The 25,246-nt window shown below is 40.6% G+C and overlaps 1 protein-coding gene and 1 long non-coding RNA gene across 2 annotated transcripts in view; one reads left to right on the top strand and one right to left on the bottom strand.

Annotated features, from left to right (window-relative positions):
* LOC133626691 (uncharacterized) overlaps positions 1-25,246 on the bottom strand; it is a 36,110-nt gene that overhangs the window by 7,038 nt on the left and 3,826 nt on the right. The window contains exon 3 of the long non-coding RNA XR_009819730.1: positions 12,171-12,281. This is a non-coding gene — a long non-coding RNA (uncharacterized LOC133626691). The remainder of the gene's footprint in view (positions 1-12,170; positions 12,282-25,246) is intronic.
* GPT2 (glutamic--pyruvic transaminase 2) lies at positions 1,663-24,532 on the top strand. The gene is made up of 11 exons (XM_062007306.1): positions 1,663-2,459; positions 10,563-10,652; positions 12,150-12,258; positions 15,305-15,438; positions 17,395-17,638; positions 18,355-18,434; positions 19,001-19,137; positions 19,835-20,009; positions 20,825-20,980; positions 22,031-22,143; positions 23,378-24,532. The coding sequence occupies exons 1-11, from the start codon at positions 2,118-2,120 to the stop codon at positions 23,466-23,468; spliced, it is 1,671 nt and encodes a 556-aa protein (XP_061863290.1). The 5' UTR covers positions 1,663-2,117; the 3' UTR covers positions 23,469-24,532.

Raw genomic sequence — 25,246 nt, 5'->3', positions numbered from 1 at the left:
GCGCTTACTCAGAGAGGTAACATTAGGTCATAGGAATATTCCTCTGAGTGAATGATCCCTTATTCCACTCTCTGAGCACAAACAAGGAGCCTCTTCTGGGCATCCAGGACAGGTAAGATGGGCCTTCTCCTCCCCAGGGGCAGCAAGAAGGAGAGAGCATTTACCTCTCTCTCCTTGAATGCTGCTGCTGCTGCTGTTGTATTTCATGGCAGATCTCCAGTCCTTTGCTAAGAAGGTTCAACAAGGCCATGTGCTGGGTCCTGCACTTGGGCCACAACAACCCCAGGCAATGCTACAGGCTTGGGAGATGAGTGACTGGAAAGCTACATAGAGGAAAAGCACCTGGAGGTAGCTGAACATGAGACAGTAGTATGCCCAGGTGGCCAAGGCCAATGGCATCCTGCTTTTTGAAAATAGCATGGCCAGCAGGGCCAAGGAAGTGACTGCCCCTCTGTACTCTGGTGAGGCTACACCTCAAGCACTATGTTCAGTTCTGGGCCGCTCACTACAAGAAGGACATTGAGGTGCTGGAGCATGTCCAGGGACAGGCAATGAAACTGGTGAATGATCTGGAGAACAAGTTTTATGAGGATCAGCTGAGGGAGCTGGGGTTATTTCACCTAGAGGAGGCTGACAGAAGGTATGATCACTCTCTACAATGACCTGAAAGGAGGCTGTAGTGAGGTGAAGGTGAATCTCTTCTCTTCAGTAATGAATAACAAAACATGAGGAAATGGGCTCAAGTTGTGCCAGGGAAGGATTAAATTGGAGACTAGGAAGACCTTTTTCACCGAGTGAGCATTGGAAGGGGCTGCTCAGGGAGCTGGTGGATTCACCATCCCTAGAGATGTTTAAAAGGCACATAGCTGAGGTCCTGAGTTTAGCGATGGACATAGCAATGTTAGGTTAGGTTATGATTCTGTGAAAACCAAACTGAACCTGAGAGATAAAGACGTCTTCATAATCTAAAAACAATGAGGAAATTGTGAAAGAAAACTCACTTGTTTCAGCGGGAGGGAAGGATCAGGAGAAAATGCACCACTGGCAGAGTGACAGTGTGAGGGATGAGGCTGCTGGCGTTCAGCCTCGCTGCCTGATCTCCGCCCTCGACTCACTCTATCAGTCCAGCAACAGGTGACCTGTCTACAGACCCACCGCCACACACTAAGCCTCACGCTGTCTTTGCACTGCCCAGAAAAGCTGGGAAATGAGAAAATTGGGGTTTTTTTGCCTAGCGGACAGAGGAGAATCAGCGGGGGCAATACTGCATTTCGGAAACCGCAGAGCAGAAAAGCAAACCCAGACAAAGGCAGCGCTGCCAGCCACGGGCGGGCGGCGGCGTGAGGCGCAACGCATCACCACCCGCGCCGTGGAAGCGCAGGGACCCGCTCCCCCGCCCGCCAGGGCTGCGGCCCCGGCCCCCGCCGCCCCCAGCCCCTCTCCAGCGCTTGCACCGAGAGCACGCGGCTTTGCCACTCCGTTAAGAAACGCCCCTGGAGCCGCCCCCTCCCCGGCTCCCCCGGCATCGCCAGAGCCTCAGCGCCCCCTTCCCCTCCGCTAGCCGCCGCGGTGGCGGCAGACAATGCGGGTCGTTCCGGACCGGGCGGGAGGCCTGTGGGTGCGGTAGTTTCCTGCCCATCACCTGACGCTGTGGGCAGGCGCAGCCCAGGGCTGCGGGACTACAAAACCCACCAGGCAGCGCATCTGGCAGCCTCGCTGCTGCAATCCGCACCTTCGCACGCCCGGGGCTGGGCAGCGCTGGACGGCGCCCGGCCGAAGAAGGATGTTTTTTCCCGGGACTCCGCTGGAACAGTAGCGCGACCACTTCTGCCGAGGAGAGGGCTCTGCAACGCTATTCTGATGCAATGGTGGGATCTATTGCTCATCTGGTGGCATCGCAACACTGCAAGAGCAGTTGTAGCCATTGCAATTAAGTTTGCGGGATCTGGACATGGGAGGATCGAACATGTGCATGTAACTGTGCCAGCAATTCGGCATTTCTACTCATTGCATCTCTTGCTCGCGTGCCTCTTGCTAGCTCCCGGTCCTTATTACAAAATAGACTGGCGCTTAGCGTTAGTATCTTTAATCTTATTTGGGGGACTACCTGAAAGATCATGCATCGATTTGTCTTGGTTGCCAAGAAAACTGCGGCAAGCCTGGGCTGCAAAGGGCCGGGGGTCTGCCCAAGCGGAAGGAAAGACATGGCTTTGCGCTGTGCCGCTTCGCTGGCGGCGGGGCGGCAGCCGCGGTGTCCCCGGCTCCGGCGGTCGGCGCGGGAGGGGACCGTGCGCTGGAACAGCGCTGCCAAGGCCTCCGCCGTGAAAATCAACGAGAAGGCGAGCAGGGAGAAAATCCTGACGCTAGAGTCCATGAACCCGCAAGTGAAGGCGGTGGAATACGCGGTGCGAGGCCCCATCGTCCTCAAAGCTGGCGAGATCGAGAATGAACTGCGGAAGGTGAGGCCAGGGCAGGGTAGGGCAGGGCAGGGCAGCGCAGCACGGACTCCCCGCCGTTCCGCTCCGCCCGTTCCCGCGGCGTGGCCGCCGCCGCCGCCGCCGCCCGCACTGGCCCTGCCCTCGGGGCACTCCTCCGCCGCCGCCGCTCCTGATTGGGGCGTCGAGGGGCTCGGCAGGGCCGCGGCCGGCGGTGGGGCTGACGTGGCTGACGGTGGGGCCGCCGTGGCCGCTGACACCGTGCGGGGCTGAGACGCAACCTTGGGAAAGCATCCTCGGGGGGATGCAGGGCGGTGGCGGCGCTGCGAGTGCCGGTGGCATGCCTCGTCCCGAGTGAAATCTCGCAGACCACAAGCAGCGTTTCCCCCGCTCATCCCCGATACTGCCCGAAGCCGTGGCCGGACGCGCTCCCCCCGCGGGGTCTGCGGGAGCGGCCGGGGCCAGGCCGAGGTGCGCAGCCGCCTCCCGACCCTGCGCATCTCGCTCCACTGCAGGACAGCCCCCACTCGCGCCCCTCGCACGGGAGGCAGGAGAAGCACAAAACAAAGAAACCCGCCCTCCGGCTACCGTTTATCTGGTGTCGCCGATTGCGTAAGGCAAACATGGTATACCTCCATAAAGCAGTGTTTGCATTTCTTCAGCCACTTTGACCCTTTTCTGCAATCCCATGTCCTTTGTGCCATACAAGAGGGTGACTGACCAGTTTTCATCATACTGATAGCGCGTTTAAAACGTTGAGGAGGATTTTAGAGACTGCCTTGTCCGGGGCAGAGGAACCCCGCTGAGACAGGATGTCTCTTCACCTGCGGGATGACACTGCTCTGCCAGCTCACTCCTCAATGCCGAGGAGATCAATGCCTTTTGAGGAGATCGCTGCTACTGCCCTGCTCTTTTTTAGTTGCAGTGAGCCTTGAGAGCATCAAGGCTCGATAACGCTGCCCAAAGTTTTAGATGGTTAGTGCTTCCAGGAGGCTCAGGTAATAGAGCCTGATAAAAGATACTCGTGAGGGTCTGGGCCAAAATGTACTAAATGAAGCCTCTAAGTCAGTCAGTGCTTACATTTTATTATTTGTATTTTTCTCTTATTCCTTAATATTAAGTAAAGCTTCTCCTGCCAGCATGAGGACTCACTTATTTTTGTTTTGAATACAGCATCTGGCACAGTTACTTTTCTATGATTCCAAATATTATTTCCTGCCTTCACTGCTATAGGAGGTCTTGTTAATATGTTATTACAGGTACTGCAAGACCAGTTTAGTATATGTAAAGTGCTTTCAACAAAACCAGTGCCATAGCAATACTAATGAGAAGAGATTATTTTAATTCTCTGGGCTTTATGTTCCTTGCTTTAGAAGGTGAAGCATGTTTTCAGCTCACTGTGTATTGTCTAGATCAACTACTTATGTCTAACTCCATAATTATTAAAACCAGCTTCTTTTTCACAATTCTATTTCAAAACCTTCAGAGTAGTGATGGAGATGTAATTTCAGAACATCTGTTGTGATTTTTGTCTCAAAACTTGTTTATAAAGGTGTCATTGATTCTATGCAACCAGGTTCCCTAGTGGGTACATTTTCCAGAGTATAAAATCCTCCAGTGTTCTCAATGAGTATGTTTGTTTTCAAGCTAACATCACAGGGCAGGAGGTATTACTTGACAAAACAAATATAGTACGATCTTCTCCTCCCAGCTCCCCTGCTTACTTCAATTACCATCTGAGTCACTGGTAGGGAGAATAATCTTCTGTGCACCTTTAAAAAAATGCAAGAGCAAACCATTGCCAATTGCTCTACTAAAAGATTGTTATGGCAGTTCTGTGGCCACTTACATGGCATTTTCCATTTGAAAGTTTTCTTAAACCAGCCTCATGGAATATTATCAATGTTTTCTAGCATTCATAACCATGTGACTAAGATGACTAAAGCAAACTGACTCCCTCTTGTCAGGGAAGGAGGAGAGTATTACTGCAAAAGTTGAGACAATGTGTCTGCAGGGAACACTAACCAACTTAAGGAAGCAGCTGAAAGATTTTATTTTCTTCTGTGCTGCTCAAGTTACTCATTTCTCTTTGCCTTTCCTGTAAAAATACTGTTATTCATCCTATTGTTTAATCAAACTGTCCGGTAAACTATACAGCCTCGAGCATCACTTAAGTTGCTTACAATTGAAATATTATAGGTTATCTAAATATCTCTTTTTTTTTTGTCTAAAATTTACTTCTGTGTGATCACAGGTCAATGCCACTTCTTTGTGTACTTTTAATTAAAAATCAGACAACTACTTTTTTCATCCCTCTCAACCTTAGCTCGCAGAGTTTGGTTACAACCTGACAGCAGAATTAACACTGTATCAGATTAACAGGTTATCAGAGCAGTTACGAGAGAAAGGCAATGCCTCACAGCATTTCTAGATCCATGACTACTCTTCATTGACAGCAAAAGATTTGTCCCGTGGCAGCTCTGTGACGGAGAAGGAGCTTTGCTCAGACAGGAAAGCATGGACTTCACATGTGACACGGATGCGCTGCACTGGCTACTGGTAGCAAGAGCAGGCAGAGGTGAAGCAATTCTATACATACACACTAGTTAAACCTGCATTTGTCCTGTTCTGCAGAAATGTCTTTGGGTAGTTTCTAATCTAAAAGCATCTTAAATGTAGACATTGTCTAATCAGATGCAATAAAAGTTCCCCTGGTTTAAACTTGTTGCAAATCAGTTAGACTTCATACCCGTGTAACTTACACAACATGTAATATAGACTATAAAATAGTTACTTGAAGCTGTTTGCACAGTGTAAGCTTTTGTCTTTCTTGAGTTTTATTCTGCCGTCTCAGATTCTGAATAGCAGTTCACCTGTTATTATATCTGACATTTGCTTCTTTTGTATATTAACTGAAAATTATTGCAACAGGAGCTGAAACTCCATTGTGTACATAGAAAATAAGGACTAAAGTGTTACTTGAGAAATTTCCCACTAAGGAATTTAATGGATAACTCTTTAAAAAAGCAAATTAAAATGAGGCATTAATTTCAGCTGATGTGCTCAGGATTAAGCCAATGTAATGAGTTAGAATACTCTGTTAAAACAGAATAAGGTTGATTGATCCCGGGTGCAGATGGGGCATGCAGTACTTAGAATCATAGAATTGTTTTGGCTGGAAGAGAGCTTTAAGATCATCGAGTCCAGCCTTTGTCCCAGCCCTATCAACCCCTAGACCATTTCCCTAAGTACAACATCCAATCATCTTTTAAACACCTCCATCCTTCCTTGGGCAGCCTGTTCCAATGCCTGATAACCCTTGTAGTAACGAAATTACTCCTCATATCCAGCCTGAACCTTCCCTGCAAGAATTTGAGGCCATTTCCTTTTGTTCTATTACTTGTTACTCTGAAGAGCAGACCGACTCCCACCTTGCTGCAACTTCCTTTCACGTAGTTGTACAGAGAGATGTCTCCCCTCAGCCTTCTTTTCTCCAGGCTAAACGGCCCCAGATCCCTCAGCTGCCCCTCATGTAAGATGTGCTCCAAATCCTTTCCTAGCTCGGAAGCCCTGCCTCTGGATCCTCTCCAGCACCTCAATGTCCTTCTTGTAGAGAGGGGCCCAAACCTGGACACAGTATTCGAGGTGCAGCCTGACCAAAGCCAAGTACAGGGGAATGATCACCTCCCTGCTCCTGCTGACAACAAAATGATTGGACTTGGACTTTGTAAGTTTTGTTGGCCCATGACCTGTATGCGTATAGGTGGAAAATCAAGGTTTTGTTCTACATTAAATCTTTCCAGCTGGAAATCTTTATGGAAAATCACTTACTTCAATTACTTCTCTGAATATTTTTTTTTTCTAATTTTGAAATTGCATCATGCTTCAAAAATGAAAACCTGATTTCTCCTTTGCTAATGGTAATAGCCAGCTGATTCTGGCTTAGTAAAGTGATACAAGGAGAAAAAACTGACTTCAGCCACTTTCCTTGGTCTTTCAGGAAATTTTTTAAAGCAAGCTAAAGCACAGGCATATTTTAATAAATGGTTACACTTTGAATAGAGCTCAAAGCAGTAAGATCTTTTTCCTATTTCCTTTTTTTAAAGACTTGCTAGCAGATGGCCACCATATTAAGTACTGACTTCAGTTACATTTCAGAACAGAATTTACAGTCATGAATTAAATGCAAGAACAACGTAATCTCTGGACAGAGCCCTCCTCTTTACTTAATATCTGTTATTCTGACATCTCTCTCCACTTGGACACTCTTTTCCCCCCCATTTCCTGCTTAGGTTTTACATAATGTCAAGCTCTCTGTCAGGTTAAGCTGCCTTGCTTACCTGCAAACATGTGTGTGTTAAACAACATCTTAGGATCCAGGTGTCAACTCATGCAACATTGGAAACTGTGCCTGCCTTACAAGTCACACAACATTAGGTCCCTGTGCAAAACTTAGGATAGAAAGGAGTAAAGGGATGGTATGTAGAGATACATAGGTAGCATGTAGAGTTTCTTCTGATCAGCCCAGGTGGTTAGTGTATTCCACCACTCAGTCTGTAACTACATGCCTTTAAAGGCAATTTGCAGTCTTTACACATTGAAGTCCTTTTTTTTTCCAAATGGCCCACCATGACTTACTTTTATAGCAAAAAGTTTGTACACTCATCTCCTGTGCCCATGTTTTTCATTTGCAAAACTGTTTCAAATAGGTTTCTGTTGCATGTTTTTCCTTCAAGTCACTGCTTCACTCCCTACATTTCTGTTTAGAAAATAAAACTACCAAAATCTCGTTTACTTATGTAGCTATAATTTCAGGTGGCTTCTGCTAAGGTATTTTGATTAAAAGACAGTAGAACTTTTCTTCTTTTTTTTTTTTTCAATAATTCTTCAAGTTTTTAAATAGAACCGAAAAAAATCTGACTTAGAATCCAGGCTTATTTGTAAATGTGAGTTGACTATGCCCCTGGGAGTTATGGAAAGATAAAACACAATTTAGACAATGACATACAGAAGTATAATTTGACATGCCAAGATTGACTGGTACACCCAGTAAACAAAGATGTGAAGCTGAAATTACCATCCTATAATTTTATGGTTTGGGTACGTGACTGTGTGCACACTAAGAGAGAGTCTTCTAGGCAAGAGCATTTGACCTCATTAAGACAGAACTGTTATTCTTCAGTTGCTTGTACATGTTGCATACAGAAGCGAATCTATAGTAAACCCATGTTCTTTAACAGGATGAAAACTACTGCAGATAAAGATGAAAGAAAATAATTTTTAAGAGTACAATTACTCATATGTTCAGAAGCACAAAGTACACAAGATTGATTTATTTGATTTTTTGTTGTTGAATACTGTAGCAAAACCCTTTTCCAGTTGGTATTCAAGTTAAGAGGGTCCTAATGTCTTAATCTCCTTCTAATGAGCATTATTTTAATTCTGTCATTTACAGTCACATTAAAATCTAGGGCTCTGTTCATACAGGCAAAATTTCTGAATGCAAATGCACTTGAATGCAAATAAACAATGTATATGGTAAAAGTAACTTGAGGACAACTTCTGATCTGTAATCCCTGAATCAGATCTGCCAATTAATGGTCAGCCCCACCAATTTTTTCATCTGATATCAGAGGGCATGCAAGTCATTACTGCCATTTCAAGTAAAAATCCAGAATTTGTCTCCTCCTGCCTTCCAACAACAGTTCATGTCAGCTTGAATTACACATTCATAACACAGTCTCTAAGCTTTACTCTGTGGTAAGCAGGTCAGGTTTATTTTTCTGCTGTGAGCTATTTTAATAAAAAGATTGAAATGCCAGTTCAGGCCTTCAAGTCCCTGTTAGTTAAGGGCCTCAGGATAGTGCTTTCTTGGCTGTTTGAGAGGGGAGAAAACTTAACTTGGCTACTACAGTGTAGATCTCATGCTGAAATACTTGGTTTTGCCAGCTCTTATTATGCAGCTTGTTTGTGCAGGACACAGCAAAACCGGACTTGTGATAAGGAAATAGCACAATGTTTCAGAGTGTGACGTTATTGCCTGATAACTGTCAAGAGGCACAAAGCAATGGCAATGAAAATGAACAAATGAGAAGCAGCCAAGAGTAGACAAATTCGGAACATGGAAATAGCTGAAATGCCATGTTGCTCTTCTGAGATTAAAAGAACCTCACATTTCCACTGCCTTCTCAGGGAAGCCCTTAACAATTCTTTCCAATTGCCATTGCCAAATCCAAATTGCACAAGCTTCTCTTCAGACTGAGGCTTTTCCTTTGAAATTTGCTGAAGACTTTAGCAAAGACAGCTTTAGATCAGTTTGCACCTTTCTTTACTCCTGAGCACAGGGTTGTTTTGCAATTTGCCAACATCCTTAAATGGTACCATGAAGGTAAAGGGAACCTCCAGGCATATTAAAACTCTCAAGAGACAAAGCAGCTGCTGGCAGTGCGTTACCCTCATGATAGTTCTTTGGGATAGTGTATGCCTGGAACCATACCGTTTCTTGGATAAAATAATTCTCCCAACACTTCTGGCATAGTGGAGAGATGGCTCATCATTTCATACTGTACTCCCTACCTTATTCAGGCCGTGAGGGTGCCTATGGCAAGAGGAAGCTTCTGCAAACATGGTTAACTACATAAAGATTTGTATTGACTCTTCCTTCTCCTAGCTTTATGTGATACTTAAAACACTGATACCATTAGAATAATCCTGTCTGACCTGCTTCAGGTTTCAGAGGCTTTCCATCTGGTCACTTAAAAGACTACATTTCCTCTGAGAAGAGGAAAGTGACAAAAGTAACTGCTGAAGGAACTAATTTCGAAAGAGCTTATTCCAAAACTGGGAAGAATCGTTTATTCCATTAAAATCCCCTCATTATCAAGAAGACAGCAACTGAAAACCAAATTAACACATTTTTTGCATTTTCTGCTCCACATCTGAATTTGAAAGTGCAAGATGGCTTCTTCAGCTTTAAAAATGACTATACCACAATTAGTCTGTCTGCTAACAGTTTCAAAACAATGACAGAAGATTGGCTTTGTTACCAAGATGAAGAGGAATCACGTTTGTAGGATAGTGTGAAGTGCCACCAAATGCAGAAGGCTGTAGCAGTGGTGGTTTTGTAGAGCTGGGGATTGGTTTTCCTCCTTGATATGGTTCATAGTCTCTTCAGTAGGCATGAGTATCAATCTGGTACTTACTGCTTACAAGTTTGTTATTAGAGCTTCTGTTCTACAAGCTTCACTTTTCTAAATTTCTGCCTGCTGGCAGAGGTAGTTACAGTACAGCCAGAATGCCTCTAGAACACACCTTGAAAGCCTGTCTGTACCGAGAGAGAGAGAAAGAGTGAGAGAGTGCGAGACTATGAGAAAGTGTAAGAGAATATGAGAAGGAGAGAGTAGGAGAGAATATGAATGAGCATATGAGAGAATACGAGTGAGAATATGAGATCAAGAAAGTGACAGCAAACAAGAAAGTGAAAATGTGAGGGTGAGAGGATGAATATGAGAAAAAGAAGCAAGGCAGGGGTACAGCTCTCTATCACTAGAAGAAGGCAAAACAATTCCAATTGCTTAGTTTCTGCTCCTCTTGTATGTTCCTCAGCTTGCCAGGGACTTAAATAACCTCAGCATAAGGCATGTTGCTGACATGGTCAAAGACTGCTTAGTCTTCTGCAGTGAAATAAATCTTGCCATAACAAACTGTGTCCTGTTGCAGCACTTTTCCTGTTCTACAACCTGATGTTGAGGTTATCAATATCCTGTTAATTCTTTCTCCTTTCATCTAGATCTTTTCATAGACCTTCCCAAAAGTATTTGACATTAATCTTCCCTTGGATACCCATGCACACTGGTGCCATCACCATAGGAAAAACCTTGACACAAGTAATCAATGACTGATGCCAATCTGTCTTAAGAATTTATGTAGAATTCCATCTTGAACTCATCTGCAGAGTCATAGGCACTGTCTAGACTTCTCTGCAGAGAAATGCAGTAAGCTTTATATTAAACTATCTGTTCTGAGATTAGGCACAGTTTAGTTACAGCCACATGACATCAAAAAAGAGGAGTTCTCTATTATTTACTTCAACACTAACAACGCTAATTGTGGATTACCTCTCTTTAGGGAATCAAAAAACCTTTTACTGAAGTAATTAAAGCCAACATTGGAGATGCACATGCAATGGGACAGAGGCCAATCACCTTTCTCCGTCAGGTAAGAATATTATAAAATATTAGCCTTGCTTTTTTATTAAATTACCAAAAATGCCTTAAAATCTATCTGATGTGTGTATTAGTATAAGTGAGTCGCTAGATGCACTTAGATTTAAAGTAGTTTTTTTGTAGAGAATTAGAAATTCTGGTTTTTGAGACAAAGGCCTATACCTTGCTTGCTGAGTGTCCTTTTTCAACACAGTAGCTATTGTTACTTTTCAGATCATTCTCCATCCATACTTTCTCCTGCCACTGCTCCTGTGTTACTAGTCAGCACATTCATTATCAATAATGCACTCAAAAAAAAAAAAAAGTGGTTGTCTTCAAAAAAAAAGCCAATGCCTTTCTTTATCTGACAGTATACTTAAGATCTGCATCCAGCTGAGTGCAACTAGTTGTATTGTTGCTGATTTTGCACTTTTTACCTCTGGGCAAGCTAAATGGTAGGTTAACTTTTAGGAAAGACTACAACAAAGTCCACATTTGTATATTATTCCTAAAACACAAGCGAGGTTTAAAACTAGTATTACGCTATTTACTGAGCATCCCTTATGCACACATATAAAATCCTGGGTCTACAATAATGTAAATGCAGAGACTTCCAGAACAAACTGAAGCCATATCAAACTGGGGCTCCAGGTGATGATATTTTAAAGTTGAGCTATACAGCAAACTGTAAGCAAACTAGGAAGACCAGAGTTTGTTACAAATTATTCAGATCCAATGTTATTAAAGAAAATACTGGGTAAATAGGAAAACCTTTCTCCCCATGACTGTATGCACATGTAGATTAACTCTTTAGTCATTGTCCCAGAGATGACAACAGCCTATCTATATTACACCTTGTAAACAGAAAAAAGAGAGAGACTGGAACAAGTTAAGCTGTTCTCAAGCAAGACCTCTAGATTCTTTGTGTCTTACATTCCTTCATAAACTTAATTCTGCTATGTCACATTTCTAATTTTACTATGTTGTATATTACCACTTTTAAAAAATTTTCATATTTCCCACAAATTCAAATTAGTAATAGCTGTAAGTTATTTTGGGGAAGGATTAGAATGTGCAACTGGGACTTCAAAATTTGATCATATTTCCCAGTTCTGCTCCATATTTGAATCCTTGATTTCTTGTCAATAAGGTGGGCTAGTAGTACACTAAGAGTGAAGGATAGAGGTGTTTAGAGGTGACATATGAATAATTAACTGTGTTTACTGTGTTTGCACTGTGCATAGCTCACTTGGAATCCAATCTTTTCTGTCCATAATATAAATAGTTAATAATTCTATAACTTTTTATCAGCAGAAGTTGAAAACTGATAAGATTTCTTCACTTCTGTAAGCATTACCCTTAAAGAAACAACTGCAAACTCTTCATCACTAACCTTTGTTTTAAATAGCTAGTAGTTGTGATCTTCATTTCCAAGTAAAGTTAACGGTAATAATACCACCTTAAAATAACTATTGAGAAGTGGACAATTTAAATCTTCTTGACACTCTAGGTAGTGGCACTGTGTACATACCCAAACCTGTTGGACAGTCCAAGTTTTCCAGAAGATGCCAAAAAACGAGCCAGACGGATCTTGCAGGGTTGTGGAGGAAACAGTTTAGGTAAGCATCTGTTTCAGTTGCTCCTGTTGGTATTAGAATCAACAAAGGTAGTTTCAATATTTGCAGTGCTGAAACTTCTTAATCATGTTTTATATGATTCTAGGTCAAATGGGAGATGGCCTAATGATAGGGCAAAATGATAGGGGGAAAGTTGACCGTGTGGCCTGCTGATAAGCAGTGACTAATAGTGCAAATTTTTGATAAGACTTATTGGAGAAGAGGATGAGGATTATGGATTTATGGAGCCTTCACCACACAATAACCCTAGGCATAACCCTAAACAAAGTGGCAGAGAGTACTAGTGAAGCTTTGATACTGTTCTTCTGATGTCTGTTAATCCTGGGCTCTGACAGCTCTGGCTTCTCCTAAATCTAGGTGAAGCCATTTACAGTTTTATGATCTCTAGATGTTTCTCTGCCAAGGGGTCTACTGTCTCTGTAATGATGGCATCAACAAACAACGTATGTCCATCTCAGCTGATCCAGGTCACAGACCCATGTCTTAATTCTGAACTATCAGTCCAAGTATGTTTGTCAGGCTGTGAACTATGATTGCAGAGCCTGTTTGCACTGGTGTATTTTGAGAGTAGATGCTGTGAAACTGAAGAAAGTAAACAAAACCTAGATAGTGGTTACGTTAGCAGTATTTTGGCCTTGGACTATCCCCAACAACACAGCCTAATACAAAATGTACTTTATTTTCACCTTTTCTTCATTAGCTTTGTTTCTATATGTAGAGCATTAAAAATACATTTATTAAAACTTAAAAGTTCCTCTAGCTCCATGAATTTCTTCCCTGGCTTACTTTAGAACAATTAATCCACATACTACTATAGTCTTACATAGTCATGTAAGAGTTACTGAGAATGCATTTGAGTTATTTCTCTTTCAATTTTTCTTTGTTGCAATTTTCAAACTCAGGGACATAGTAAGAGTTTTCAGAATGCTGGGTCCCAGCCCAATGCTGGAGTGAAACTAAAGGAATTCTGCCATACATGTTATTTCAGAAATATGTTGAATCTGTACAAAATCTCCTTTTCAGTAGAAGATCACATATTCCAAGTAATTTATGTTAGCTCAGTAGATGCTGAGGAAGTAGGTCTGAAACAGCTGCAGTGTTCAAATAAGATAATATTTCAGTGGATAAATTAAAGATCTGTAGGTAACTGGAGTCTAAATGACTTTTTTCCTGATATGATATGTACCAAGAACAACTGTCCCTCTAAAGTCCTGAAAACTAAAACCACTGCAGACCTTACTTATCTGCTGTACTGGTTTATGCCTTCTCTCAACCCTCCCCATCTCCAGTATCATATATCAGCCTCTTCTCTTGGCCTCAGTTGCTCATCAGCCACTGTACAGCACTCCATAAACACACAGTGTGCCGTCCATAAACATGGTCTGAGGCAAGTGGACGTGCAGCTGAATGGAAGTTATTCCTGACAATTTGTTGGTAGTCTGACAACTTACTGCTCTCTTCATGGCTGAGAAGGAGAAATTGTCTTTCCTAGGAAAAGCAAAGGTCATGGATCCCTCCCTGTAGCTTTAAGTGCTGTGTTGTGTTCTAATAAAACCTTATTTTAAAAAAATTGTCAATTCAAGACAGAATTGGCTTCTCTACATGTGGTCAAGCTATTTGAAGTGCTGTATCCACATCTGCACCAGCCTATTTAAATTTATTAATTGCAAAGTTAATCTGAATGTCTTAACTTCTGGATGTGAGCTAGAATAACCTCATTTCAAAAGAATCTTCCTTTGGCAAAACCCTACTTACAGTATTGAGCCTTTCTACTCCCAGACCATGTATGAAGGCTCAGATATATCTTTAACCTCTTTTGTGCTCAAATACTGGGGGATTCCTTTGACATTACTTAATTTGTATGTGGGTAACTGTTGTGTCTTTCCAGACAGTGTATCCTCACTGAGTCATGAGACTCAGCCTTCAGTGGAGCAAAGACAGAATGACAGCTTAGGTTTATAGCAGCTCCTTAGCTGTGGTCAAAGACCCATGTATAGACCCAATGTAACTTTTAGTCCTGTAGAAGTAAAAGTTTAAAACAGCAGGGAACTTTGTGCCCTCAATTGCCATTTTGTCCCATGTAATTGTGCAGTACTTGCAAAGGTTCTTTGTCTTTATAAATTATGGGTTCACAGAAGTATTACCAGGCAGACTACTAGCATATAACTGAGTGATGAGACTTAAGTCAGGCACAATTATTCCACTCCATCCAGCAAGCAAAGAAGATTCTGCAGCTTCATGACAGTGTTCTAAATTAGATGTACACTTGTCACTTCATTGTCCATCAGTCTTAGGCTTCATAGCTTGAATGCATTCCTCACCTTGGCTTAGGCTTATTTTTCCTCTGTATTTGTTGCACATGCTCAGCAATGATGCCACATGGGCATCTAACGTGTTACTTTATGTAAGGTTATTAGTTGTGCTCTGTTCACTGCACATGAGGCTTATAGATTGGGGAAATCCTAGATGTTTCTGCCACAAGCAACTGAGAGGTGATTGTGGGAGATGCTGGGGAAGACAGAAGTTTAGTATTTTGGGAGTTTCAGACTGTGGGAGAAAATGGTATTATAATATTTTCATACTGCAAATACGAGTCTTATTTTTGTTATGGATTTGAAGAAGTTCTTTTCTATTGCACATGCTTCCTGTGTTCCTTGTTCCCATTACTTAAATAGGTGTTGTTTGACATTCTGAAGTGGTTTTCAACATAAAGAAAGCAGTGGGAGATAGTAAGAAGGAGACTGCTCTCCTAGTCTGCAAAGCAGCCTTTAAATGTTACTTTTTACAATTTGAATATATTATTTTTGTATAATTATATGTTTAATTCCAAAACAATTCTTTTGCTTTATGAACAAACCAACTCCCTTTCTTACTCCTTAAAACAAGACAAAACAAAACAATCCTGGGAATCCAAAGCCCTCGTATATACAAACTACTTCATACAATACTAGCTCAAGAATCTTGCTAGCAAACAGAAAATCTGATGTTCATTGTACTCAAATCTCATCTCATTCTCTATTTTTCACAGGATCTTATAGTGCCAGTCAAGGTATAAATTGCATCCGTGAAGATGTTGCTTCATATATTGAAAGAAGAGATGGTGGGGTTCCTGCAGATCCAGATAACATATATCTTACTACTGGAGCAAGTGATGGGATTTCTGTAAGTGTTGAAGATAAACCTGTCTCTTCTTGGTATAAGCTTTAATTTATCAGTTACCTTTGAAAATACAAATCTGTGGAACATCTGGTCTCTCAAACTCCCGTGAGTTTGATCCAACAGATACTGAAGTCACATAAAATGGATATCCAATACATCCAATTATGAGGATGCAAGATGCCAGCTAAGAAACAGGCATGTGGAGACAAAGTCTCTTAACATACGTTAAGGCAGTAAAACTACATAGGTGCCTAGATATAAATTTAGGAGATTCAGGTCATTCAGACTAAATAATGGTGTCCTGAGTGGTTAAAATACATGAGCACTGAAGATTAGAGGGTATGAATCAGTGGCAGAAAGAAGAAGGAACTACCTCGGATATGAGAAGTCTCAGCAAGCTCTTCTTCCTAGTAAAGTCTGCTAGTGCAAAGTAATGTCAGTGAAAATCCCAGATCTATTTCAGCAGCCAGCTTGTTTGGTCAAAAAATTCAGGTTTTGGCTTCAACCAAGGTTCAAAGATGGTCCTCAGTTAAGACAAGACCAAGTCTCTATTTGATCTTTCCTTTACACAGAAACATTTACTGATATTATAACAAGCTCTTTGATTTAATTAACGCAGCCTTTTACAGCTTGCTTGTAAAAGTGGCAAGTTTTTGATATGACATCTAGTGGCAGAGTTCAGAATGACAGTGTTCTCACGAGCTGTTCTCCAGATGCTCTTGGTGATTTTGCTTTCCAGAGTTTATGATGCCAAGTGTTACACTGGGAGCTTGTCAGCAGTGGCAGTGTGGCATATCAAATCTGTACCATGCTGTCTTGATTTCACCAGCGATGAAAAGTCAGCGGTACAATGGGTCTTGTTATTTGGCACTTCCAAGAATAAAATAACTATTGTTTCATAATTTAGGGGATAGAAGGTATTAAAGAGTTTTTTAATTTGCATTTGGTCATGATTATTCATTTTGGATGTTTGGTATTTTTAAACTAGTGTTAATTATAAAATTATTAGCTTAATGGCTGAGTTAGTATGGGATGAGAGACACAGAAAGTCAGATTTTGTTTTGAACCAACAAGAAACTTGAAGGATACTGTTGTTATATCTGAAGAGATATTTTTGTTTTTAAAATATCAATCATATGTTGATAAGGATGCCTGCTTTGATTGTAACAGTAATTCAGTGTTCTCCCTTGGTTATAAAGGCAAGAAATCTCTCCACTTCCTGCACCAAATGCACTTTTTTATTTAATTCACATCTAAAAAGCCTACATATGGACACTCACAGATACACAGCTGTTGGGCACAGGTAAATTCTCTGGACTGACCTTAGCTCAACAAGCATTACATTTCCATCTGTATCTTCTGGGCATAAACTACATATGGTACATTCTATTTCCATCCCAAGACATGCAGACATTTTGTTTCCTCTGTTACCTGAAAATGAAACCATAACACGAGTCTCTAGTTTTGTTCTCAACTGCCCACAATTGTTCCTAATCTAAAACAGGTCTCTGTTGCAAAGGAGAACCTCCACAGGCCCCAGTTCTAATTTCTGGTTTTATTTATTGGCCTCCTGCATTTAGTGAGATAAAATGAGTGGAAGGCAACAAGCAATGACTCGCTGAGGCTTCTTTGTTTACAACTGGGCTCAGGAGTAAAGTCATGGTGTAGGTGGTTCTATTTCCAGCTTTCCCTCTAGTCTTAAACTCAGAGTGTTATTCCTAACTTTTGCAGTTGATCAGACACGCACTTTAGGACCCACGATGTGCAGCATAATTCCATTCAACCGAGTGTCCTCACTCAGCCAGTAACTTAAATTGAAATCAATAAATGTCCTTTGATATGAGAAAATAAGGTAGGTTGCATGCATTTTTTTAAAGATCAGTAACTTACTGTAGATGATACTATTCATTCCAGGCTGTGACCTTTTTTTTTTTTGTTTAATTCCTCCTTTTTCCCCAGACAATCTTAAAGATCCTTATCTCAGGAGGTGGAAAATCTCGAACAGGAGTGATGATCCCTATACCACAGTATCCCTTATATTCAGCAGTGATATCTGAACTAGATGCTATTCAGGTGAACTACTATTTGGATGAAGAAAACTGCTGGGCTCTAGATGTGAATGAACTTCGCCGTTCCTTGAATGAAGCTAAGACTTATTGCAATCCGAAAGTCCTCTGCATCATCAACCCAGGAAATCCTACAGGTCTACGGCAATTTTGTTTAATGGATGGGGTTAAAAAACATTTACTTTTCCCCTTTTTTATTTGCAGACAAATCCTAAATACATATCAAATATGTAAAGCTGAGTTCTAGAGATCAGTGCTCTAAGTAAGACAGTATGTCATAGTTCTAGAAACTTATTTTCAGTGGAACTCTGGGGATTTGGGAACAGAAAAAGGAGCAGGTTCCCTTCACTGGATCCCATTTGAAGTGTGAACTTTTACAGACTTGTTGAATGACTTTCAGTCACTTTTGTTTTTTATCAAAGGTCTTGTCTCTGACATGGCCTATATCCTCTTGCCTTTGAGAAGCAATAACTACAGATACACTCTTAACTTCGTGGCAACCACTGCCTCCCTCAGAAGAATGTATTATTTTGAGTAATTGAGGTTGATTAGTGAGAAACTAGTTCCCACTTAATCACCACACATGTATTTTAAATGATCACTTACAGAGTAATCTAATTTGATTACTATCTCTCACACTTCCTCTGCTTGAGATAGGCTACATTATTTTGAAATATAATTCCTCAAAAAACATTGCTTAATTTCCCATTTAGTGAAATGAAAATTCAATAGCACTTTCCTGAGAATGAGAGTTATCTTATTGAAAAGATAGTTGTCTAACTAGGTCAGGGAGACAAGATTTGTATATCTATGCTCAACTAACTTTCTTCTTGCTTTAAATATCAAACTATAGGACAAGTGCAAAACAGAAAATGCATTGAGGATGTGATACACTTTGCCTGGGAAGAGAAACTTTTTCTTATGGCTGATGAGGTAATGAAATATTCTGTTTACTCAAAAGCATAGCTAAGAGTATGCATATGAGGGGTAATTTTGTTCCATGAGTGGTACTGGTATTTTTTAAGAACAGGGAACAGATTCACTGTTATCATATTAAGACATAAACAAACAAACATATAAGATTGTTAATATCACAGGATTAATATGAGAGATGATTTCATTTGGATTTGAACTAGACAGTAAGTATAGGGGATAGAAGCAAAGGGAAACTTCACTGGAAACAACCTAAAAGCCTGTGTGATACTCAGACCACTTCAAATGAAAAAAATGGAAGAAAAAATGATTTAAACATACAAGTAAAGGTTAAATTATACACAGAAGCTCACTGTTCTTCCAAAGGCTAAACTATTAAGTATGGCCACACAAGATAACATGTATCATTACAGTAACTATTAATTAACAAAGAACCTTGTGTATTCTAACAGCATTAAGTTTTGAGTGCTACCACAATTTCTGCAGTTCAGATCTGGCTCTCTAAAAGGCCATCTTTTATCCTTAGTTGAGGGAACAGAGCACATTAATGTCTTCTGACTGTTCAGGTTTACCAGGACAATGTGTACTCTGAAGGATGCCAGTTTCATTCTTTCAAAAAGATTCTGTATGAGATGGGACCCGAGTACTATAACAATGTTGAGCTGGCCTCTTTTCACTCCACCTCTAAGGGATACATGGGCGAGTAAGTCTGCTTTAGCTTTTTTTTTTTTTAATTTTATTTCTTTTTCCTCATTAATTCAGTTGGACAGCCATTTCATGTTAATGACTTGAGGGTAATTCACTGTCTCCTGTTACTTTTAACTAAAAACTATTAGGAAAAGGAAAACAAGCAGAAAGTAATGGATTAGCTCGGTGGTTTTCAAAGAACCAAGTGCAATTATTTCAGATGCCTAATGCCTCACTTTCACCAAGGTGAAATCCTACAGTCCTAAATCAGACCTATGATAAAGGAAAACACAGTGTCCAACATTCAAGGGAACAGATCAAGAATCACTGAGTTATCTGATATTACAAATGTTTGGGTTTGGATGTTTTGAGGAGGAATAGATGGAAGAAGAATAATTTTCTGATTAAATGAATGTTTCTATAGCCATATGCTCCTGTTCTGAAAAGCAAACGATCCCAGTTAACAATTAACGTGCCTAACAGGGAATCTGCATGTACACGATTTTCTCTGTATGGGATACTAGGGCTTAATGACATACCATTTAGTTCTATCTTAAAACGTGATCAAGGATAGCAGCTGTTTCAACAACCTGTATGTTACATACTGTAAAATTCTCATTAATTGTCTTTCCACTTCTGCAGTTATTTTCATTGCTTTTCCAGTATTTATATACTTGAGGTTAACAGATCTTTTCTGTTCACTGTAATCACAGATGTGGCTACAGAGGAGGTTACATGGAGGTCATTAATTTGCACCCAGAAATTAAAGGACAGCTCCTTAAGCTGCTTTCTGTTCGCATTTGTCCTCCAGTTTCAGGACAGGCAGCAATGGATGTTGTAGTGAATCCTCCAATACCTGGAGAAGAATCTTATTCACAGTTCATAAAGGTGAGCATGCTTGTTCTTTTGTGCATTTCCTAAACCTATCCTAAGCATTGTGAACTCAAAATACGCAGAGACCAGACTTCTTTCCTTTCTTCTTGGGCAACTCTGTAACAACACCAATTTACAGAACTATGCAGGGTATTTTAAATTAACTCAATATGACTACATTTAAAAATATTTTTTATTTCTTTTATGATTCCTTTGTTTAGGAGGTAAAAAGAACCTAAGAAGGCATTAACAGGCATTATCAAATCAGCTTTCTTGCTAATAAATTCAACTGTTCTCCTGTATTTGGCAAGACAAAATTACTAAAAAAGATTTGCTTTTACTAAAATATAAACAGGAATGTGAGTTCAAATACAGTTAAAAAAATCAGCCTTGTTCTTAAGTATCCAGTGCCTCTACATATGGAGCAACAGATATTCTGTATTAAAGTATACACACAGTTTCTTACTTGTAAAAATAGAACTTAATCTGGCTTAAGAAATTACAATATTGAGTCAGATCAAAGGTTCACCTAACATGGTCTCTAAAAATACCCAAGGTGCTCAGAAGGAAGAATGTGAGAAGAGGGTATGCAGACAGAGACTTCTGCAGGTTATTGTCTCTACAACACTTTGTAGTTGTATACTGCTAATGCCTTTTTGCTTTGGTGTCTTTAACTGTGTGACTGGAATTAGGACCATCATTTGCTCTAATAGCTCAGCAAGGCCTCTAAAGTGCTTAAACTAGGGAAGGCTTCTTGAAGCGTCATATTTTTCTCCGGTGCTTTTATTGCCACTTCAAATATGTCAAACTTAACCCTTCCTTTTAAACAGGAGAAGGAGTCTGTTTTGAAGAATCTTGCAGAAAAAGCCAAACTAACAGAAGACATGTTTAACAAGGTACCAGGAATTCACTGCAATCCACTTCAAGGAGCTATGTATGCTTTCCCACAGATCTTTATTCCTTCCAAAGCTATTGAGGAAGCAAAGGTCAGTCTGTCGTTTTTACCTCAGTCTATTTTAACCTTCACTTGACACTTCCAATGATGAATTTTTGTTCCAGCCACAGAGCAAGCTCATGTAGTTACAAAAGCAGTACTTCATTGACTATGTATGAACTTAAATATAACACCGTCTTTAAGAGAGGAAAACAAACCAGAGCATTTCATCACAGTGGTCAGGCATCTAGGTTGAGACTGTTACTCAAGTATGTCAGTGTTAAATAGATTAAGTCACAGGGTAGGCAAATAGTTGGATCTTTCCAAATTCCAGATTGCTGCCTAGCCTGCCTTAGGTGGGGCAGCACATGCAGCAGGGATTGTGAATGGCAGTGTGCTACTGACCTGGCAAAAAGACGCTCATTCAGCAAGTGAGGGAAAGAGGGAAGGAAGTTTCCTTACAAATGTTACTTCTGTGCAATACCTTTTTGTAGGAAGGTCAGCAAGCTATATTACTAAATGGCAAGTTTTTTGTTTCTAACTAGAGCTCTGTTACCTAATAAGTAATATTCATTTTTTAAAGGGAATTTGATCACCATAGCTGAGGACAAAAATAGGGCTGTTTTTCAGCAGATTATTTGATTAGGCATATAACTTGCATATATTTAAGAACTTCCATAGTTATTAATCAGGGGACTTTCTAGTCAGCAGATAATTCAGGGAAAAAAAATAGTAACTGCCAACAGAACTGGAAGACATAGCTCTCATTAATTTTATCTTGTCAAATGTCAGTGGCTTAGATTTTTCTAAGTACAACTTTGAGACTTTTGACAAAAAGTTATATGCAAGGCAAGAAGAAAACCAAAAATATCTAAAACTTTTCTTTTGACAGGAGTGTTTTGTGTAGGTTCTTCAGTCTTGTTCCTCCATTAAATATTATTATTTAATTGACAGTGTGAACTGTCCCATTAGCAATTGTTCTTTAGCAAATATAATAAGAAACTAAACTGTAAGAGAAGGTTTCAGGAAGAAAAGCAATCATTAAATTCTATGTATTTGGAATATTTTTCCTTCAATAATTCCAAAGCATCCATTTCCTTAGGCTCATAAAATGGCACCTGATATGCTGTATTGCATTAAACTTCTGGAAGAGACTGGAATATGTGTTGTACCTGGAAGTGGATTTGGCCAAAAACAAGGAAGCTACCATTTCAGGTACAGTTTCTGTTTGTTTAAAACCAAATGAATTGCAATAAGCTAAGTAACATCATAGTGCTTCCTCTTCTGCTTAAAGATTTTTATTTCAGTTTATGTTATCTAACTTTCTACTGGACATATTCTGTGTACTGACAGCTAGGTCAGAAATCTGGTCTGCTAGATGAGCTATTCAGGTTTTTACAGTGTTTTCACAGCTTGCTGATGTAGGTTTATTCTATTTTTATACACTGACATTTGAAACGCCTTCTTCACGAATGCAAACAATAATAATAGCTTATACTCTAATCTTAAAGTTGGCTGAGGCATTAGAAAAATTGCCCTGCTTTCTTCTGGGAAGAGAGGACACTGAAGAGTATTTCCATACGGAGAAACTGCAAGAAAGTGTCTTTCCTGTAAATCCACTCCTTAGACATGCTGAATAACTCTTTGCTTTACCAAAACAAGATGTTGGACTGAATCTTCTAAAAACAAAACTGTGAACATAAACTCTAATGCTTTTGTTTCCAATAAACTCTGTACAATCCACTGATAGGTGGAATTATCACAGAATATAGGCGTGTTCAGTCCGTAGTCTTGTTCAGTCTGAAGCAACATAACAGGGAGCACCTTTAGCCATGATAGTTCTGCAACACAGATCACTGGGTTTGACAGCTGGGTGCATGCAGCTCCAGGAAAAAACTAGTGTGAGTCCATTCCTGTACCAGTGTGGAAAACACATTTTGTTCTGGAGGTCTTGTATACACACTCAACATGATTTTCAGATTATGCAGAAGGCAGCAAAAAGGGTCTAAAAACTGCAGTGTGGGATGTTGCATTGTTTTGATGCTTCTGTATTAAGTTTTCAATTCAAAAAGAAATGGACATTTACTCGTAACTGTCTGCCCAAAAAAAATCTCAAGAAACTCAAATGATTTGGCATAACTGTCCCAAAAATGGAAACTGAGTTGATGTTATTTATTACTGATAACCTGCTTTACCACTCGATAGAAAATAACAATTCTTGAATTCTTATATAGTAATCAATTGAAAGAAATTGCTGTAGTTTAATAGTATAGTTCGATTAAAGCATAAATGCAGAAAATCAAAACAGATATTAAACTTAACACATTGCTGTGTGAACACATTGCTGTGCCCTGAGATTAATCAAGATCTCTGCAAAGATCACAGTTTAGTTTATTTTGAAGGTAACATGAGTTGTTTGGTTTTTTTTATCTTAAATATTATTTTTCAGAATGACCATTCTTCCTCCAGTAGAGAAGCTGAAGATCTTACTGGAGAAAGTGAAAGACTTCCACATAAAGTTTCTTGAAAAATATGCATGAAACTACTGTGGCTTTTTGCCCTCATCCCCACTCCCTCCAAGGCGAATGTAGAAAGTGAACAAAATGTGCTGAAAATGTGCTGTTCATCTAATTCAACTGAACTCAAAATAGACAGAACCAATCTTGGATACTACTACAACTTGTTGGACATTAATGTCTGGTACAGAAGACATTGTTACAACAACTTTTTTTTTTTTGAAGGAGAGAATGTGAAGAAAATGGTGAGAAGATAGTAAATGATTTTGTGCCTCAATTGGAAGTTACATTCATGAACTTTTGACTCAATAGGTTGGGGAAGGGAGTTGCTCATTAAACTTGCTACTGTTGTGTGGGTCTTTTTACAAACCAGAAATGCCAAGAGCAATTGTTTATCTAGGAATATGTTTCCCATCTTAAAATTCTACTAAACAAATATTCAAAAGCCTGCACTTTAGGTATTGTTTGTTTTTTGTTGTTGTTGTTAAGTATGGAGTGTCCTCCAAATCTGATTAAGCCTGTAGGTACAGCATCCTTATTTAAAAAAACAAAACACTTTTGCAGATGTATGCAGATACTTTCGAACTTCTGTTTGTCCTGGTTTAGGCCCATCTAGAAACAACGGACCCTGATCAGCCATTAGTGCCAAGGGCCTTTTGAATCCCCTAAGGACAGGGAGGGCTCACTCAGACAATACTAATCAGCTTGGGGAAGAAAATGAAACTTGATTTAAACCGCCTCCAACTAAAACATAATAAACAAAAATATAAAACCCAAAGAGTAGGGTGAATGATGAAAAGTGCAACCAGCCCCTCTAAGATCCCTTTCCACCCACCCTCCTCTCTTACCAGGCTCAGAACCTCCTCTCTCCTTGAGCAGCACAGGGAGCAGGGAATGGGGGGTACAGTCAGTCCCTTCCTCATGTCTCCTGCCGTTTGTCTCACTTCCAAGGAGGACTCTTCAGGGGTCCTCCCTGCTGCAGCTTGGGTCTGTCACATGCCAGGCAGCAGTGCATGGGCCACCCTCACATGCAGTTGTCCCAAGGGCTGCAGCTCCACTCTGTTTCCTCTGGGTTGAAGTCCAAAACACTCACCTCCTCTGACAGGAGGTCTCACACCTGACTCCTTCTGGCACAGGGTCCTGTCAGAGCTGCTGGCAACTATTAGTCCTGCCATTGCCCTCCATGGGTCACAGGGGGACAGCCTGCACTCTTGCCATGGGCTGCAGGGAGGTCTCTGGTCCAGCACTCCCCTTCCTTTTCTGACTGAGGGGTCTGTGTGGTCTCCTCCCTCTTGCCCTACTCTTCCATCTCCTTATATGCACTTCACATTTCCATTCTTAAGTAGTGATGGCAGAGGTGCCAGATTGGTCTGTCTGGGTCAGAAGTGGGTCCAAATCTCAGATCCAGGGCAAAGTTCAAGAACTGTTTACAGGGGCAGCACTGCAGCTCCCTCCCCCTATTACCAAGGGAAAGCAGTTCCACACAAACACATCACACTGTTAAAAAATAATCCAGCCATCACTGCATAATCTGGGTGGAATGCACAGTTTTGATGAGAGGACTGAACATGGTGTCTGTTTGAACACTGTTTTTATGAAATGGAAATATAATGAGGACTATTAGCTTCTTATTTATATGCTATTCCATACATTGTATCAGCATAAGAGCACTGAACACTTCCTAACAACTCCATGAATCTCCTGTTAACTCACATCTTTATATAACATGGCACATAGTTACTGTTTCAAAGCAGATGTGAGTACTGTCAGTACTGTGAGTAGGGTAAAATACAACACTGTTT

The sequence above is a fragment of the Colius striatus genome, chromosome 14 (genome assembly GCF_028858725.1).
Source record: "Colius striatus isolate bColStr4 chromosome 14, bColStr4.1.hap1, whole genome shotgun sequence".
Lineage (NCBI taxonomy): Eukaryota > Metazoa > Chordata > Aves > Coliiformes > Coliidae > Colius > Colius striatus.
Note: the sequence above shows the minus strand (reverse complement) of the source record. Positions and strands in the feature narration are given on the sequence as shown.

Bases quoted from the DNA above. Each gene is read 5' to 3' on its own strand.
- GPT2 (XM_062007306.1), top strand. From the start codon at position 2,118: ATGCATCGATTTGTCTTGGTTGCCAAGAAAACTGCGGCAAGCCTGGGC. The intron at 20,981-22,030 runs GTCAGTCTGTCG...CCATTTCCTTAG, and splicing joins AAGCTATTGAGGAAGCAAAG to GCTCATAAAATGGCACCTGA. The intron at 22,144-23,377 runs GTACAGTTTCTG...ATTATTTTTCAG, and splicing joins CAAGGAAGCTACCATTTCAG to AATGACCATTCTTCCTCCAG.